Source organism: Myiozetetes cayanensis, unplaced genomic scaffold (genome assembly GCF_022539395.1).
Source record: "Myiozetetes cayanensis isolate MyiCay16 unplaced genomic scaffold, myiCay2020 scf5-8, whole genome shotgun sequence".
Classification (NCBI taxonomy): Eukaryota; Metazoa; Chordata; class Aves; order Passeriformes; family Tyrannidae; genus Myiozetetes; species Myiozetetes cayanensis.
In genome coordinates, this window is record NW_026087742.1 from 95640730 (window position 1) to 95661243 (window position 20514).

Here is a 20514-nt window from a genome sequence, read left to right on the forward strand (position 1 = left end):
TTCTCTCTGGAAATTCTTGTTTCTAGTTTCTTTTTCTACTCTTTCACTTTCAAAATTCTACCTCAGTCCTAGTTTCTTCCACTTTATTTCTTTTCCCAGCATAATCCAGAGTACAGGGTGACTCATGCCTCATCTGCATTTGAAAAAGGCTGCCTGCATCCAGAAAAGATGGGAGTATTGGTAGACACAAAAGAGAGAGAGAAATGGAGTTTGTTCTTTTTGATATGTATACCTGGCATGGTCCATTATAGCCTACAGGCACTCAGTTTCAGACAGGGCATAGTCAATCATATTAAATGCAGTTTAAAACAGAGATATGGCAAGTCCCTCCTTAGGTAAAATGGCATTCATAGCATGCACATCTGCAAATACTCTGCTTGTATCATAAAAGCGTATAATGGTATGTTGTATTGTGTACAATACATTCTTCTTCCCCTTTTAGGTTGGGTACAGCATGGTCATTGTTTATAGAACACTGTGATATGATATCAAATATTTTCACATGATTTTGCTATAGACCCTAATATTTAAAATGTTCGTAAAGAGCTATTTCTTAAACATTCTTACAATAATTTCATAATGCTTCTCTTCACTCTCCTTTCAATAATATTTATTCCTTTCAAGAAACTGAAGCTGGATTTTTTCCCCCATTGTTGAAGAGAAATTCAGTCATTTACTTCAGTAGCAGAATTGATTAACTTTTTTCCTGCAATGAACCTTGGGAATTTTGGTCCTAAATGATTTAAGGTTCTGTATTCCTCAAATCACATTTGGACCTAGAAACATCCCCTCAAAAACGACAAAAAAAGCCTTGCTTGCTCTTATGATTTATTGTTGTGTAGTGCATCTGTGTATGCAAGATTGTCACTGAGGTTGTAGCTAGTTCTTTATTTGTCTTCATTTAAAGGCTTCATCTCTGAAAAGAGGTAGAGGGAAAATGATCTATGTACTAAAAGATGCATTTTTATTTTAAGAAGTATGAAATAGAAAATGTTAAAGAAAACCCCAAGGGGAGAAAAAACGCCCCAACTAAAAAAATGCAATCTAACTTTCTTTTTATCTTTTGCTATACAAGACCAATAATAGGACTAAATTAGATTAAAAGTAAATTTTTCTTAAAGGTGTCTATTATATTTTCCACCTCTTCTTACACACCAGGAAGAAGATGGGACCCCTTTTACTTCTAATGATTTGTCAGTGTGCCATAAATAGTGTCAAAATGCAGAGTGTTTCAAATCCCAATATCATTTTACTGATGGCTGATGATCTCGGTATTGGAGACCTGGGATGTTATGGGAACAAAACCTTAAGGTACGATGATAATTTAGAGGAGTCACAGGTTTGTATTTAGTTTTTCTGTGGATTTTTAAAGTTAAAAATGCCAGAACATTCAGAGATTTCATTAGGCTTTTTATAGGGAATCAAAGTTAATAACTTTTCCAGAGAATAATTTATTCAATCTTTGTTTTCTTTTCTTGACAAAAGACTTATCTGATGTATTTATCCTACTGAAAAGTTGCATTATAAACAGAGAATTGAGCAACCAACCCAAAAATAAGGGTAGCTCTAGAGAAGCAAAGTATAAACACTTTTCTTTTAGAATATACATGACACAAGTATGATGAATTAAGCATATTTTGAAGCACTCATGATTTGAGACAAGCTTGTTGTTAACCAATAGGAAATGTTTTTCATTAATTTGTCTTCATACACTAATTAATATATTCATTAAAACAAATGTTAGTATGCCTGAATAATGCAGCAGTGTTCCCCAGAATATTCCTTACTACCAGCTTAGATGTGCTAATAGTATAAACAGAGAAAGTGGTACCTGGTCATTGTGTCTGTGGTGCAAAGGCTTTGACAAACTTAAAAAAAACATTCAGAGGAATAGCAGTCTTGTCAAATGTTAAATGCTCTTGTTCCAGCTGATGTTAGAAGTAAAACCTCCTCATAACTGAAATTTAAAAAAAAAAAAAAAAAAAAAAAAAGTTACAGATGCTAGTTTTAAAAGGAAAAAATTATGTACAACACTGATGCTTGGATCACTCCCATCACAGGGACCAGAATGACTCCAAGATCTATGGTCTCTGCTGTGAGAATTCAGAATTAGATCTTTGGAATATGAAGAAATTTCATCATACTGGTTGTTATCAGTAGGTGATGTTACTGATAGCAAATAAGTCAGTTGGAAAATTAATGTTTCTGACTATTCAGACTTAGATGATGGGAGTGCTGGTATGCCTTCAGGTCATGGTCATTAATCTCCTGGGTCAGAGAGCTATTAGAGCATGCTGCAGCTCCTGGCCAGTCTGCATTAGTAATTTTTATCTTTAGAACCAAGGACACAGGATTTCTTCCTGCAAGAACCAATTTTCATCTGCATGATGAGCCAGGTCACAGACAGGTTTCCCATGCAGATATGAAGACTTGGTTGTGCCCCTGGGTCTAATATTGCAGACATAATCATGTCAGACATGTAGATAACATTAATATAGAGTGTAACACAGAGTCATAATTTTTTTAATCTCCTCTGTTAACTGATAGCACCATACAACATTATCCCTACCCCAAAAACCTTTTGCTGGGGAGAGACAGATGTGACACCAAGTAGGGAGTAAGGAAGCATGGCCTTTCTCGAGCCTCTGTTTTTCCCCATTGCTGAAGCAGAAAGATTGCAAAATTACAGTTCTGGGTCAAGGAATCCATTAAAAAGGGTTGCAATGCAATATGTCTTGGTGTAACAGTTTAGTATTGGCCGTGAAGAGTAGGTGAAAGTGGGAAAAAAGATTTTTGGCACAATGCCACAGTGTCTCAGTTCAGTGTTGACACCTAATGTGAAAATAATAGTATTTAGAACTGCAACTCCATCATGGTTTTGATAATTTATATACAGTAAGTCTTAACTTGATTTCCTTAATAGTTCTTGCTTCAGATGCCTTGATCTTACCATGACTGTTTATAAAAAATAATTTTTGTGTATTCTTTCTTTTTTCCTGCTTGTGTTTCTCCAGAACTCCTAATATTGACAGGCTAGCAGAGGAAGGAGTGACACTTACTCAGCATATAGCAGCAGCCCCACTTTGTACTCCAAGCAGGGCAGCTTTCCTGACAGGGAGATATCCTATAAGATCAGGTAAAACCCCATTACTTTATTTATATATAAATATCATATTTTATTTACAGTAAACTGTATGCAGGTTATTTTTTGTCTGGCCTTTCTTGATATGTTTATCATTACCAGGTTAGGATAAGGATAAATGATCAGTCTTTTCAGTGACTGATCCAGCTTATCAAGGGTTGGTTTACTTTTGAAATATTTCATATGTGTGGCAAATTTTTGCATTTGAGAAGAGTCGACACAAAAAATAAAGTCTTTTTAGTGAGTAAAATTTTTTTTTATTTAAATACTGAGAGAAAGATCTGACTGTGGTTATTTAATGTAAGGAGCAATCCATTTGTCTGCAAAATCCTCCACTTCCTCCACTGTTCAATGACCACTATTCAATTCTCTCTTAGCCTGCCTCCCTAGTTGCATTCAGGCTGCTCCCAGTATGCTGGTGGGCAGCTCAAGTGCTGGACATCACAGAGATGCATCTAGAAAGGCACACAGGAAGAAGCCCATGTAAATGCTTCTGCTCAGACATTTCTATTTCTACAAAACCTTTTGGTTTAGTCAAATTGTCGGGTTTGTCTTTTGTTTTTTTTTTTGGTTTTGGTTTTGGCGAGGGGAAGGTGGGGGCAGGACGGCTCATTAAGGTATTCAAGTTGCCCTGAAAATTGAGAAGAGGAAAGCAAAAATCTCCCTTCTTTTTTACATATTTTTGTTCTGTATCTACCCCTATACAGTGTTAAGTATTTTATGAATACATGCATTTAGTTTCTCTTACTTTTCAAATACCTGATCCAAAGCCCATTTGAGTCAGTGAAGATCTAGTCTGTTTATTTTAGTGTGCTGGGACTGAGCCTCTCAGTGCTTAGCCATGCAACTTTAACATTCCCTTAACATCATTTTTAGCAAGGATCATTATACATTAATCAGATCACTTGTTCATTAGTGATAAAACATCCTGTCCTTGCTTCTGGGAATGAAAGCAAAGCAAGACTCTGGAGCCTACTTGATACGTTCGTGCTCATTCAAATCAAGTAACAAGCTTTTGCAAAAGTGCCAGCTAATATAACTTGCTAAATTTTCCATTACATTCAGCTGCAAAGGAAAATTTTATATACCTGTTACAGCTATATTGCTATTAATATTTACTGTAGGTAAAGCCACAGGTCACTTTCCATTATAATTCTTGTTCTTATTTCTGAAAAATTAGCATTTGAACTGATTTTTTTCTTCACTGATCATTTCCATGTAGGTGAAAAAATTGAACTTTGTCTTACTTAAACTACAAAATGGCTAAATATGGAGTGCTTCCAAATATCACTGAAGACCTAGTAAAGGATTATTATACAAGGCACTAGAATCATGATATGGAAAAAAATGTTAGGAATTTAAAACACCTGCTAATAGAGCTGAAGAAAAAGATTACAAAATGCAGTATTTTATGAGACACAAACTCAGAGAAAGGTAATGTTGAAAAAAACCCCAAACATAAGTCTGACTTTCATTTGTGTAGCTTAAGGGAATTACACTGATTTCAGTTACAAGGGCTTGAATTACATAAAATTAAATATAAATAAAGAATATATATATATCTGATTAAAACTAAACTGTTAATCAACAAAAAAAGCGAGGGTGAAAAACTGAAGTCAACATTTGAAGGGTAAGTTGAGCTGTCTTTGATAAACTAGTCTAACAAGTTTTTTCTCATGTAACCACAAGGGATACCTAAGGGAAGATTCTGGTTATCTACATCAGTCATGTAATTTGGGCACTGCAATCATCCAGTTGCATAATTTAGACTTCCTGAAGATACATCTGCACAGATTTGCATAGATATTCTCTGTTCTGTCTGTCTATTTTCAGAGCCAGCTCTCATCTGGAATCCTAGTAATCTAATTTTCATGAACCTGAGCTCTCAAGTTCCTCATCCTGAGAGTAGCTTATAAGCTCATTTGTGTTCCTCAGACTCTCAGTATATAGAAATTACTGTGCCTTATTTAGATGTTGTCTTGTTAGCCGATACCTGATGCTCCTTTAGTGCACTCTGAATGCATTGAATCATGTGTCTTCGTGCCACTGGAGTGCTGGTCCTCTCCCATCAATGCTGAGAGCCCTGGCTACTCTATTTCCAGAATCAGATTCTCTCTTGCTCTTTTGACCTCATGATATTTACATACCCAGTTGTGAGACTGCCCTATTTCAATGTACCTTCTCTTAAATAACCTTAAAGGCTTATAGAAAACCACATATGAGGAAAGTGGAAATTTGGAGAGTAGAACTTGGGAATGATCTCACTTAGTCCTCAGTTCCATTCCTATCCATGTACAAGAAAAATAAATTATACAAGCTCAACTTTTTTTCAGTTATGCTACACCTTAGAACATCTACAGAAGGAGATGCAGCTGTTTATTTGATGTCTGACCCCATGGTTATAAGCAGAGACTTTTTTTCCTAAACTTCTCAATTTCTGGTGTTAATACAGAGAAGACCTCACGCAGCTAAATGGATGATTGTATAAGTCATTTGCAACATTTAATGTCTGGTTGTAATATGTCATTTAAGTGATACCACCTGAAGCAAAAAAGTGCATGTAGAAAGAATAAATGGAAATAGTTTCTACATATTATCCAGGTCTCATTAATTTTCATTGTATTTAGGAATGGCTGCCTTCTCACGAGTTGGTGTCTTCTTATTTTCTGCCTCTTCTGGGGGACTTCCTTCTGAAGAAATAACTTTTTCCAAGCTCCTGAAACAGAAAGGTTACGCAACCGCTCTAATAGGTAAAATTGTGCAACAACACATGTGCAACACTATTTTACATTCATTTAAATCAAAAGAACATTAGCTTCTCATATAGGCTATTAAGGGTTTGCATTAAGCTTTTCCCCTACCCCCAGAATTTATTTTTCTGGCACAAAGCTGAGCATGTTCCTGTGCCTATGTGAAACACTGTGTAAGTATGTCTAATTCACTTGTGTAGTTATAGTCTCATTGTGCAAGGTACTAGAGAAACATGATGAACAAACTGAAAATTAGTCAAGCTGTTGAAAGGTTTTCAGTATAAATATGAGTTTGATTACAACAGAGGGATTGATCACAATAAGAGATTGATCACAGGATACAAGTCAGAATAGTGGTACATTTAATTTCACCAGTTTTTAAATATCCATAAAGTAAATAGTGTTGTATCTGGACTAACTATCTGTATTCTTTTCTTAGTCATCAACCAGAAATGGGCATTTCTAGGAAAATTTTCCTATCCTGTGGTAGAAATGTAGTATAAAAATGTATTTCTCTCTTACTGTAAAGATAGTTTAGACAATTAACTGCAGCATAAATATCCAGTGATGGGCAAAGCAATGTCACTAGATGAATTTTAAATAGAATTGGAATTAATATCCTAAAAGTATAAAGATCAGTCTTTTTTTTTTTTTTTTTTTTTAAATTTGGCCTGCTTATATTTTAGAAGATTTTTTTTGAAGTACAACTTGTATTACCTTACATTACATATTTCTGTACTGGAATTGCCAGGCAATCGTTGTTCAGAGAACATCATGCTGGAATTACCAAATAAATTTAGATGAAGGATGCACCCAATTTGATATTTTTAATTGATTTTTAAACAGAGACTTGCAATTTGGGGAGTGATTTTTATTTAAAAAACTAGGCTGTTTAGCAAGGCTAACAATTCATACCACTGTTCAAAAAATACCTGTATTATGCAGATAAACCTAACTTTAGTCAGTATTCCTAACTAAAAATTCTGCTTAGCTATATCCCAGTCTTATAAAGAATAAAATACCATGATGTTCTGACAGAAACAAATAAGAAAACCAGAAAATCTTACCAGAAGTATATTTAGTGCAGGTGTATTTGAATCATAGTGCAAAAAAGCCATTCATAATTTGGCATGTTCCTCATGGAGTTAATTCCTATTGCTCCATATTCAATTAGAGACTGGGATTTTTCTCTGTTTGTAACAAGCACTGTAATATAACTCATTTTCTGGGGCTGACCTAGTTAACGTTCTTTTTTTAACTACTTTCACTGCAACATGACAGCTTGCCACTTAGATCTCCAGAAGTTATCTCCATGATACTTAATGAACAGTTCTTCCAAGTGGCCTGAATGATAGCTATAAGACCATAAAATATAATATTACCATATCCTTAGAGTATAATGAAGGTTTCCAAAACTCAAGAAGTGCAATAAAATTAGTAATAAAGCATATGTAAATGACAAAAAGAAAAATTACGGAGATCTGAAGAGTAGGTTGGCAGAGTCGGATCCCCAGTCAGGCCATTTTCTTCCTCTGCTGATATTCTTATCACATCGTGTTGGTCTGGGTCAGGGAGTCTTTGTTGAGTTCAATCTAACTCAGCAGTTCCCAAACAAATTAAAACAAATTATTGTCAAATCCTGCACCAGTGGTGGATTGGCATAAGGGTAATTTTAAACCTTTCAGTTCTTCAGATGTATAGTGTCACCTTTTTTTTTTTTTTTTCCCACCCAAGTTTCTCTCCCCTTTATTCTCTAAGGACATTTTTCTCTTCTCTAAATGCATTTTTACTTCTTTTTGTGCTTTTTTCTCCTCTGAATATATGCTTCCTTTTGCTCAATACATCCCAAAATATATTTTGGCTATAAATCTACTCTATGTATACACTTTTCTACCTCATTGTTTTCCCCTGTGACACGAAGAAGATGACATCCAGTGCATCTGTCAGGAAGACACACAATCAGATCTGCAAAAAACCCCAAGTTTTATAAGAAAAAGCAGATGCATAGAATATGTGATATTTCAACAGTAGAAAGAAATGCTGATGTTTTACAGGAAATAGCTATTCATAATGCAAAAATTCCACTTAGGTAAGTATTATTTTAACTACTGCTATGATCAATTACAGTTGAGTAAAAGGTTAATTTTTCCTCACTATTTTTATCCAGTGTACTGTTTGATATCCAGAGAAGTTTAAAATCCACCTGTGTAGCTTATGTCCAAAGTTGAAATACTAATTGATAACTGGTACTTGTTTCTTTCTTCCAGAACAAGGTGGTAATATTTGGACACATCACTGTAGTAAGGTGTCCAATCCAAGATTGATTGAGTCTGTAGACTGGGATTAGTAAAGTAGTTATTCATAGAACAGCTTAATATCTGACCATGTTAATAACATATGCACATACACTTTTCATTATTATTGATATGTACTTCATATAAATATATTTCTTTGAGCACATAAAATATTTCTGTTCGCATCTTGCTCCACATCTTGCCTCTTGCCATTTATCTGAAAAATAAAATCATTCCAAAAGAAATATATCATTATATACAATTCAGACTTCAAATTGCTCCCTTTTCAACTGAGGGAAAAAAAGAGAAACATGGATTTTTGTAGCATCCCCAGGATTCTGGGTTCTGAAGAACTGAGTTCTGAGTGAAGTTTCTTGGCTGAATAATACTTGTCTCTCATTTCTACTTGCCTTTCGTTGCATTGCTTTCGCTCTGCAGAAATCGTGATTGTGGCTAACAGAGAGGGAAAAATGCCTAGGTCTCAAATTCTTAAGGTACTCATAATTTACAATTAACATCATAAATTTCACTCAAAAGCTTGGTAGAATCTACTGAAATGCTTATGATGCTTGTGTGAAGTGTCCATCCTGTGAAGCATCACTTGGCAAAGAGATGAGAGCATTTTGCACTGCTCTCAGATTGAGAAGGGCCTCAGACTGTAAAGCACATTACAGTAATATGTTGAAGCACTAGCTCAAGGCAGGGCTTATTGTCACAAGGAATGAAACAAAACATGACTCAGTCATCATTTGCTTTTTCAGAGTAGTGCAGGATCTATCAAAACCTTCTACCTCATCAGCCCTTAGAGAATGGCAATTGTGTTGTTCCGTCACAGCTGCCAATATAATTTGAACCAGAGCTTCTGTTGCTTTTCCCACTAACCTGCTCTCTGCTTTGTTTGGCTTCAGTTGCTTCTGAACAAATCTCTTTTTGAGGCCTAAGTTCATCTTGACATTGAACAATTTGTTGTGCTGGCTAAAACCTTTTTGATAAAAATGGGACCTATATTTTCCCTTGTCCTAATTTGTTATTGCAAGATTCTTCTATCCTGGCTCGCAGTGTCTAGTTTTATTGAGATCCGGTTTAAGGAAACCTCTATATCATAATAAATGGCCTTGAAGGCATATTTAATTTGTTTGAGTTTCCTTTTCATAAATTATAGGTGCTTTGAGATTGACATATAACAGCAAAAAATTAAAAATTAAAGCTTGAAGGTCATCTATATTCATGATTATTAACCTCTACCATTAATTCAGTTATCTAATTTGATGAGAATTGTTTCATGCTCACCTTGTTACACATCTGGCTTTATGATTACTCCATGAAGACAGTCATGTAAAACTAAGAGAAAACACTGAAGCATTTCTTTTCAAAAATGTGTGTCTTTGTGCGCTGGGAATGAAAATCAGAGTTCTAGCTTTACCTAGCCCTTTATAGCATCATTATAACATCTGAAATGTCAGTACAGTGGTGTGCACTGCTCTTTTTTTTAACTGACCACGGTAATCTTTACTGAACCATGTCAAGAGTAGTGACGAGCCATTCTGCCTTCAGAAAGCAGAATACCACCTCTGACAGGGAAAAATTCTGATGGTATGAAAGAGCTGTAGAGGCCTTAGTTTTGCTGACACATAAGCAGGCCTGAAAATGTTTTATACCTGCTTTGATGATATACAGAAGGTATTTCTAACTTAAGACTATCAAGAGATATATGAGGAGAACTAGACAAAACTAAACATTCAAACTCAAGATTTCTGTGTTACTTTTCTACACCTTTACAAACAAGTGAACTTAAGCGCATGACATTCCCATCCTATACCTCCATTCTGTTAATTGTGGAAGAGAAATAGCAACATCCAGCCCATTTGCTAGGTACTATTTAAAATAAAGCAGAACTGATCCCCGTCTTCACCCTGTTTGGTACTGCAGTACCTGCATTTGTCATTGCCAAAGGAAGAATTGCAGAATGAATATGCAGTTCTCTAGACCCAGGAGAAGACTTTCAGGACTGTCTGCATCAGCACTCTTTCTTACAGATGGGTAAAGTCACGTGGGATGGTTTGGAAAAGAGGAAAATTCTGTGTATGCTTTTTTCCTTTTATGTACTTTCTGCCATGTGTATCCTGAAGCCTGTAGAACAAATATTTCAAATTTCTTTGGGCTAAGTTGTGGGAATGAGGACTTACTGGGTTTTCAGGTTTTCTTGTTTATTTCTTTTAAGACACAACCCCAGAATTATGCTGGTTATGTTCACATATTTGATTCAGAAAAATAAACAGTTTGGCCCAGAAATATATAATGTCATTTGTTTTGTCAAGGCCTGTATATTTTTTTAAATATTCAGTACATTTTCTAGCTGAGAGTAAAGAGCATAACTCTATACCCAATCTATTTCAACAGGCTTAACTGAATTGGTGGGCTTTTTTATAATTATGCATTTGAATCCAAATAACAGCTTCCAAACAGTTAGGTCTGTTGTGCTAAGCAATGCATAAGCATATGGTAAGAGGTTATACCTGGGTCATAGAATGCATTATCTAGATACTTACTGTAATCAGCATGAACATAGATTGTACTACTATAATGCAAATCAGGCTCACTGGTTTCTTGTGTCAGTCAGTGTCCAACATTTTGCAGAATTAGAGTGATTTCCTAGTGAGACAAAATGCTGTGAGAGCTAGTATTTGGCAGCAATTTACTTCTAACTGTTGCTTGGCTTTTTATTTCTATATATAAAATAAAAAGATGCAAAATAATCACCCTCACCATATATATCTGTTATATTGTGAGGGCAATTGACAATTTCAGACATTTCTGCAATCATTTAAATAATAAATGCTTTGGTAATATTCCTATTCTTGATTTATTTCCTATTTGTTACTGTTTTCTTCTTTTCTCTTTTCTTTTTTTTTTTTTTTTTAACTATTCAAATTATTTGCTAGAAAAATTTCAGAGAAGTTATTTTTTAACTCTGTACTGGCTCTTCCTGTTCAATCAGTAGCAAATACAAAACAGTATTTTTTTATGACAACTGCACATACACAAAGGCTTCATTTCCCAAGTTAACTGTCTGCTAGGGCTCTGTTGCTCTTCAGTGACCTGCTAGCCCACTCAAAATTTAATGTTCTTCAGCAGCAGCTCTTCTAAGCCTATTTCTAAGATGAATAGGCAGACATGAAACAAAATCTTAGATGAAGGCATAAAGAAGGTTTAAATAGAAAATAGGGATCCACACAATAGATGCTGAGTGCAGGGGGATATCAGTCAGACAGTGACAGTTTCATGTTTGGAATAGTGCACGTTAAAACTAAGTTTGATGATTTAACTACAAAAATACTCCCTGTCCTTCTCTCTTTGTAGGAAAGTGGCATCTTGGGATGAACTGTGAAAGCAGTAATGACTTCTGTCACCACCCCCTCAGTCATGGATTTGATTACTTTTATGGGCTCACCGTGACCAATTTTAGAGACTGCAAACCTGGCCAAGGCAGCGTATTTTTAAAAGGGGTTCAGAAAGCCCTTGTCATCCCAATCCAAATTGCTGGCATCACCCTTGTCTCTTTGGCAATAGTGCAGTACATCCTTAATGTACCTTTCCAAGCATTCGGTTACTGCTTGTTAATAATCACAATTTCACTTGTGGTTTTGATATTTTTCTTCTATAATTTTCGACACTTAAACTGCTTCTTAATGAGGAATCATCAGATTATCCAGCAACCACTGTCCTATGAGAACCTTACTCAGAGGCTGACAAAGGAAGCCATGCAGTTTATTGGAAGGTAGGTTTCTAACTATGTTATAAATCAATGTTGCCGTTTCACAATGATGATACTTCTAAAAATTGGAAAAAAATTTGAGCTTGTGGGCACAAGGAATATGTCATTATATATTATCATTATAATTTTTTCCTTTAAAAGATGACTGAAGGTAATTTTTTTATTGAAAGTGACTGTTTGGGGTTTTTTCCTATCAGTTATATAATTAATTCCTCTATAAAATTTTAAAATTGTTTCTGTTTACATACTTCTGGAATTTTTTTCTAAAAATTGTCGACTTTTTTTAGGACTTTCATTATTAAGAATTTCATGTACTTGAAATATGAAAAATCTTTTGCAGTGTGACTTAATTATGTGAAAACACAATGCAGAGTCATAATCCATGACTTTTCTGGAATGGGAAACTGTTTTTCATCACTGAGTTGATGCAACCATTAAAAGGCATTCATATGGCAAATTTTTAAAGATACTGGCACTTTATATGCCTCCACTTTTATGGCAGATTAATGTTGAAGAGATTTGATTCACAGAAGTTAGGGTGAAGGGTTCTTTACCTGGGGAAGAATAACACCCAGCACCAACACAAGCTGGCAGCTGACTTGCTGGAAAGCAGCTCTGTGGAGAAGGACCTGAGAGTCCTGGTAGACAACAAGCTGTCCATGAGCCAGAAGTGTTTCCTACTGACCAGGAAAGCCAACGGGATCCTGGGCTGTGTTAGAAAGAGCATTGCCAGCAGGTAGATGGAGGTGATCCTTCCACTCTCATCAGACCTAGTGAGGCCACATCTGGAGTGCTGTGTCCAATTCTGGGCTCCTCAACCCAAGAGAGAGGTAGAGCTCCTGGAACAGGTCCAGCAGAGAGCTACAAAGATGATTAGGGGACAGGAGTATCTTTTATGAGGAAAGGCTGAGGGAACTGGGCCTGTTTTGCCTTTGGACAAAAGGCAGTAGGCAGAAACTGATGCACAGGAATTTCCACCTGAATATGAGGAAGAACTTCTTCACAGTGAAGGTGACCGAACACTGGAAAAGGTTGCCCATAGAGATTGTGCCAGAGATCCTGTGCCATGTGCTCTCTGATGACCCTTCCTGAGCAGGGAGGTTGGACCAGGTGACCCACTGTGATCCCTTCCAACCCTACCCATTCTGTGATTCTGTGAAACAAATGGGGTTTTTTGAAAAAAAAAATAATTTTTAATAGCCGTCACATTGGACCACCTAAACATTGGATGTACAAAAACATCCTAAGTCATTGTCCATTTTTGCTAAACTAGCTGCTTTACCATAAGTGTCACCACAGGGCTTCTAATGGGATAGTCACAAAAGTATACAGTTGTATATTTGGAAATATACATCAATAGATTTGGAGAAAAAATATTTCATCAATTTAACTTCTTGAAAAAATATGTGAAAGTATTTTTCTTGATCTCATTTGATACAAGTTGCAGCATTTTAAAAAATATGAAATCAAAGTAAAAACATATTCTAAGACATAGAAGTCCCTGAATTACTATTTCTAAACTATGTACCATTAGTTACTGTGAATACATTCACAGTGTCATTGCTTGATGAAAGCATATACCAAAGAATCAGAGGCTAAATTTTCTAGACTTAATGACTGCATGTAGCAGCTGTTTCTTGCTGCTAGCAAGAAAAAATGTTTAACTAAAATCTTGATCTTATATGGCAATTTTTCTATTATTTCTATCATTATGATTATTTGATGAGGCCATCTCTACCCATCATACCAAAATAAAAGGGGTTTTGTATCAAATTTCTTTAAGTGAGTAAGTTTCCCAACAATCAACATTCTCATCAGTATTTGTAAATAAACTAAAACATCTTTATTTCCTCTTGGCAATAGTGATAGTTATAAAGATGCCTTCTCAGCTACATTTAACTGTGAAGTACTTTGTTTGCTACAAGCACACAAACATACACATTTGAAAATTGTTGACGGGTTATTTGCTTAGTGACCAAGCATTTGGTGATTTTTTAAAAGAGTCTTGAGTACATTAACTATATGTAGGTATATTCTACCATTATTTACAAGTATATAATGTGTCTGTATTGACAGTATTTTGGGTATCTATGAATGTTTCATGGATTTCAATGCCATGACAATAAAATGGTTGCCCCAGAACAGGTGAGTTGAAGATGGGAAATTGATGGTGGAAAACCAGTAACTCTTTTAACTTTATTAATATGTGTAATTTGAACACTGTTATTGTATAGCTTAGTGTCACTGTTTGAGCCCAGTGTTTAGAGCTGGAAAAATAATGTATAATCTAAGTCAGAACAGCTTTGCTGACTCGGCTGGAGGTAAGTGGCTTTACATCAGCTGAGCACTTGGCCCCAAATCTTAATGTCGTTTCCAGACAACAGTGATGTTAAATTGAAGTCAAGGTTAATAGCACATATTCGTAATTTACAATAAACTTTGTTACAGGAATGATGCAATTATAGTGAGAATTATAACCCAGACTCTTCAGAGTTATTGTTAAATTAGAGAATATCCAAGCACATTAAGGTATTGAGAAGCAATTAGGGCATTTGAGCAATCTTAATTGTGCCCTTTAGTGAATTCACATGCAAAGAATATGACCATAAACCTTGCTCCTGGGGATAGGAGTAATTAGATTAATATTCACTGAACTGATCTGTCCCATATATTAGTAAGAGCAACAAAACCAGTATTTGCTTTGACATACTGGTTCTGATGTTATATAGTTCACAGCTGTCAACTCCAGGGCACCAGTAGACCATTGCTGTTATGACTAGTCTACTGACTTTGGCCATTTGTTGGTGAATGACCATGAAGAGTCAACCATGTCTCAACAGCATGCAGACATCTGGCACTCATAAATGAAGGGCCACAAGGTTTTGGGAAGACACAGTTGCTCAACAGCATTCTTATCATTCCAGTTCTTTCAGCCCCTTAATCACTGAATATTCAATTTGTCATACAGTCTCCTTTTCTTTAGATTATACAGTAAATAGCAAGCTCAGTCATGTACACAAGTAATCCGTCTGCAAAAGTATACCAGAATGCAAACAATCCTAAATTTAAGGAATTCAAGCATTCAGCTTAACTGGTTCTAAATACACATTTTATCATCAAACTAAAAATCATCAGATATCATGCATTTTTAATTGGTCAATTATCTTTATAATAAATATATGATGAAGCTCCAATCTTCAACAGCACTGGTATTTTCCTGTAAAGCCCTTTTATATGCAATGTATATGAATATATATTAATAACTCCATCATAAATGTTTTATCTATATAAGTTTATTATACCTATTGCCTATATCACCTCTGTAAGTTCTTTGGAGTTCAGGTGATGGACTTCCTGATGTTTTCTCTTCTAACTGATTCTCAATCATACTGTCAGCTTTATGACTTCTATGTATAAACATCAAAATCTTCAGAAGGAATAGGCAAGGAAGGAGATGTGGTGGGGTAGCCTTGTATGTTAGGGAGTGTTTTGATTATCCAGAGCTTAATGATGGTGGTGATAGGTTTGAGTGTTTATGGGTTAGAATCAGGGGATAGACCAACAAGGAAGATATTGTGGTGGGAATATGTAGACCACCCAGCCAAGATGAAGATGCAGACAAAATATTCTATAAGCAGCTGGGAGAAGTCTCACAACTGCTGGCCCTTGTTAATGTAGGGGACTTCAGCTTACCAGATCCTGGAAATACAGTACGGTGGGCAGGGAACTGTGTAAGTGGTTCCTGAAGTGTGTGGAAAATAACTTTCTGACACAGCTGGTGAGTGAGCCAGCCTGGGGAGGTGCCCTGCTGGACCTGCTGTCTATGAACAGAGGAGGACTGGTGGGTGATTTGATGGTTGAAGGCCATCTTGGGCACAGGGATCACAAATGATGAGAGTTTTTGATTCCTAGTAAAGTAAGGAGAGGATAATAGTAAGAACTATTACCCTGGACTGCTGGAGGGCAAACTTTGGTGATTCTGTATAATCTTTAGAGTTTGTATTTTTAAAGTCTTTTTATAATTTCATATATAACCATGTAGCTATGTGCTGTTGTAGTTACTTTGGTCTGTTTTTTTGGAGATGTGGAGTTGTATTTATCTTCCTTAGTCTAGTGTACACATATTACAATTTTTGTTTGTTCTTAGATAGATTGAAAAAGAGCAAATACAAAATTCAGTGCCCAGAAATGGCACTGGAGATGAATACATACAATTACAAGTGACAGATTTGGTGTGTGAAAACAAATAATAATTTAGTTGCTTACCCTAATTGTAAGTGGGCAGGTCAGCTCAGTGTATGTTAATTCTAATTACTTTCTCCCAAGGGAAAATGTGTTTACATATTGCAAACCTATCAGAACACTCTCTAGATATTATAGCATATTTGAAAGTCAAATGCATGCTAATTATTTCATGTTAAATTCAGTGTGGTTGTCACTCTTACATCTTCAGCATGCCCTTTAATGACCAGCTGCACAGAAAATCCAGTTTTGGAAAATGCCAGAGACCAGTTTCTAATGTATAAGAAATTAACAATACAGAAGTATCCCTCTGTGATACAGAATAACTCTCTGACAAATTTGTATAGCTGGTCACAATTAATATTTAAAAAATCCTAATAAAATCTAGTTTCTGGAAAAAAGGTTTTTGCATACAAACATGTTTATATTTAAAAGGTATGCTGAAGGTGAAATGCAACAATTTTCTTGTCTATTTTTTTCACTCCTAGATTGTATAGGCATAATTTTTTAAATTTTGTGATAACAGCTAATAAATTTTAAATTTTCATTTTATGTATTCTATTTTAGTCCTTGAAACATTGTTGCAACACATATTCAGATTTTTTTTCATCTGCTCTAGGAGAAAGGTTTAGAGTTTTTCTATATATTACTGGGTCTTAATATCTGGCAGCTGTGATTTTATACTGGAGTTAAGATTTCTGAAATCAAGTGTTTTTATAAATCCTACAAGAATATTCCTTATAGTTTACAGCACAATACAAATTATAGAATAGAGTTTGTAAATCTTTGTATACATGTGATGTATATATGCACATATATTAAAACCAGGTAGTAACTTATAAGTTGTAACAACTCTACTGGATCTTCATGCCTCTTCTCTCAGACCTTTGATTGTGCCTTTTGAACAAAAAGGTAACAGGAAAAAGGTGTGAATTCATATAGGGCTTTACAAAATCTTAAAATAATTTAAGAATTATTAAGGACCTCACTAATTCTGTGATGAGTGTCAGACCAGATTGTCAATGGAACACTTCTAAAAAAGTAGTAGATCTGTCTATTGGCCTCCAACGTTTTGTGGGGGAGAGGGATTTAGTAATGACTATAATCTGTACTAGGTGAGAAATTCCTTTTCTTTCTCCATGCTTATGAAAATGTACTTTAGGGAGGGGAGAAAAAAGGTTATATAGAAAGGAAATAAAAACATATATGAATTGTGTACCTTAAGCATTTAAAGAAAACAATGGGTATGAAATCATAGGTGTCAAAATGTCTTTTCTATTTGCATGGAAGAATAGCTTCACAAATGCAGATATAGTAGTAGCACATTTTACTTTTAATATCTACTAGAAAGAGTCACATTATTTATATATTTACATTTTCCTCCCCCTCTCAGTTCCATTTTCAGCACCTTTTCTGGTTCTACTGAGTTACCCCCAAGTGGTATGGAGTTCTCTTTCTGATTTTGAAAAATTTTGAAAATATCTGTGTTTGAATGTGTGTCTTTTAAAAGACTAGGGCAGAAACATTCATTCATGGATTCATTCATACTAACAAAAATTTTAACAGCTGACAGTCAGAACAAAACAAAATCCAGCATGTAGGAGAAAGTCCTGCTTTTATACAACTAAGCCAAGGTTTGGTTTGCCTTTTTCCTCCTGCAGGAATAGGAAGGCTTAAGGAGTGCATTCAGCCAGTCCTATCACAAGGATTGGGAGCCCCTGGTGGTCTAGTGGTTAAGGGTGCGGTGCTGTCACTGCCGAGACCCGGGTTCGATTCCCGGTCAGGGCCACTCCCGGGCAGATGGAGCTCGTTAGCCCTTAAAGGCAATCCATCTAAGTCCTGAGGACCTCGCTGCCACCGTCCAAGCTCACTTGGCCCCGGCAGATGAACCTTAGGATTAAAGGGTGGGCTCAGTTCCGCGCACACTGTGTCTCACCTAAAAAATCCAATGCGCAGGCTGGAAGGTGGAAAGACCTTCCCCGGATCTTCGCTCATGAAGACTGGCCATTATCACGAGGATCACTGTCTAATTGGTGATCTAATCTGGAAGTGGAGGAAGCACCCATGGGGAATAAGCATTAATGAATTTATCCACTGAGGGGATACTGAATAAGATCTTTTTAGTAAAAGGAGAGTTACAAGAAAAAAGTTAAATTTGCATCTACCTGTGTCGACTCATTGTGACCTCACCTGGAGTACTGTGTCCAGGTGTGAGGTGCTCAGCACAGGAAAGATGTGGATCTCTTAGAGTAGGTCCAAAGGAGGGCCGTGGAGATGATCAGAGGGATGGAACTCCTTTCCCATGAGGACAGGCTGAGAGATCTGGAGTTATTCAGCATGGAGTAGAGGAGGCTCAAGAGATACCACACTGAAGGCTTCCAGTAGCTTAAGGGGGTTTATAAAAAGGAGGGAGAGGGATTTTTTATATGGACAGATAGTGACAGGACAAGGGGCAGTGCTTTTAAACTGAAAGAGGGGAGGTTTAGATCAGATGTTAAAAAGAAATTCTATACTCAGAGGGTGATGAAGCATTGGAACAAGTAACATGGTTGTAGATGTCTGAAAGTCACTGAAAGTGTTCAAGGACGCCTGCTGGTCATACTGGTTTTGGTGCAGTCCAGGATACAGTTGACTTTCTGGGCTGCAAGAACATATTGCCAGCTAATATGGAGTTTCTTGCTAACCAACACTGCCAAGTCGTTCTTCTTGGGTCTGCTCTCAATCCATTGTCCACCCAGATTTTGCTTGGGATTTACATCACCCAGATGCAGGACTTTGCACTTGGCCTTGTTGAACTTCATTAAGTTCTCATGGGACAAACTCTCAAGCCTCTCGAGGTCCCTCTGGGTGATATCCCTTTCTTGCATTGTGTCAGCTGCACCACATCAGTGCACAGAAAAGCAAACAAAATTGCCCAAGGACTTTTCAAAGCAGCGAGCAGTATTTGGAGCAGATTTGCAGGAAAAAGTTAAAAGACTTGTGTTTGAAGCACAAAGTCATATTAGTTTTAATTGCTCTCACCCACTTTAAAGCTGTGTTTTGCAGCTCAAGCCTGAGCTGAATCTTTGAGTAGTATAAAGACTCCTCACAGTAAAAAAGAACCTGGTACTTTGCAATGCAGAGGAATCATCAGCAATGTGATGCTTTTAGATGTTTTCAAGATCCATTAAAAACACACTAAAGAATATCTTATGTCAGATGTATGTAATCTCTCTGGCTACTCAGTAAATTGAAAAGACTGTGTGATTCATGTTAGGATAAAAAATCTTAGATCTTTTGAAACTGAGATTCCCTGTGTTTGCACTGTGTAAAAGATAGTGGTAATACATTTTTGAAGGAGCTGTTTATTGAAGTTCAGGTGTTAAGCTGTTGTTGTCAAATTTCTCTCCTGCCTACTAGCTGGTATTGTCATTCCATTTTCAAGGTCATGGTAGAGGTAGTCAGTTATAATACTCCTCAAAGAGTTTTGGCAGGAGATAAATAGCTGCCTCTGATCTTTTATAGGATATTAATAGGTGAGACACTTCTCCACCTGCCAGCAAGCTGTCAATCAGAACCTGTCAATTTTAGTTGGAAAGAAGAGAATGATGTAGTGCCCTTCTATATCAGTCATTGATTCGATAACTCTTCATGAAAGTTTGATCTTTGTATCAGTTCTATTAAAACAAACAAACAAACAGAACCAAACTACAAAAAACTTGAGTTACTATCTCTTGAAAATATCATTTTTAGTGGAGGCTTTTGATACTCACTTTAAGCAAAGAAGATATAGAAGAATGCAATATCTCTATGGCATCAGAACAAGGCAGTTTGCATGAAAAGTAATTTTTGTCTGCACTGTCATAAGTATAAAGTAAATTTTTGTGGTGTTTTACCCTAGTATTTTTATATTAATCTCAATTCAGTGAACTGTGTTTAAGAAAAACGTAAATGAAAATCTAAGGAAGTAAAAAATACAAGTAAAACAGAAATCAGCTGCCTTGCAGCAATGTTCTCTAATGAAAGGTCAGTGTTACATTTATGTATATATTAAATATTTAACTTATAAGTATACATCTTTTTTTTGCTTGAAGTGATATTTTCAAACATTTTAATTGACTCAGAAGTTTCATGTTATTTGTTGCTACAAAAATCAAAAGTTCTCACATATATCACCTTTCAAATAGCAATAAACAACTTTGTGGAAATGGTATCTTTTATAAAAAACATTTTTTTAATCTGTACTTTACAATGCTAAGCTTATATAGGATAAATGCACAAATATTTGTAAGAGAAATAAAATAATTTTGTATCCATTTTCCCCAAGAAGAA

At 35.8% G+C, this 20514-nt stretch overlaps 1 protein-coding gene across 9 annotated transcripts in view; it reads left to right on the forward strand.

The window, feature by feature from the left end:
• STS (steroid sulfatase) overlaps window positions 1-20514 on the forward strand; it is a 106078-nt gene that overhangs the window by 22509 nt on the left and 63055 nt on the right. For all 9 annotated transcript variants that reach the window (XM_050333862.1, XM_050333858.1, XM_050333859.1 and 6 more), the window contains 4 exons: window positions 1159-1311; window positions 3015-3136; window positions 5770-5892; window positions 11547-11964. In XM_050333862.1, the coding sequence (XP_050189819.1) occupies window positions 1166-1311; window positions 3015-3136; window positions 5770-5892; window positions 11547-11964 (809 nt within the window). In that variant the 5' untranslated portion in view covers window positions 1159-1165. The remainder of the gene's footprint in view (window positions 1-1158; window positions 1312-3014; window positions 3137-5769; window positions 5893-11546; window positions 11965-20514) is intronic.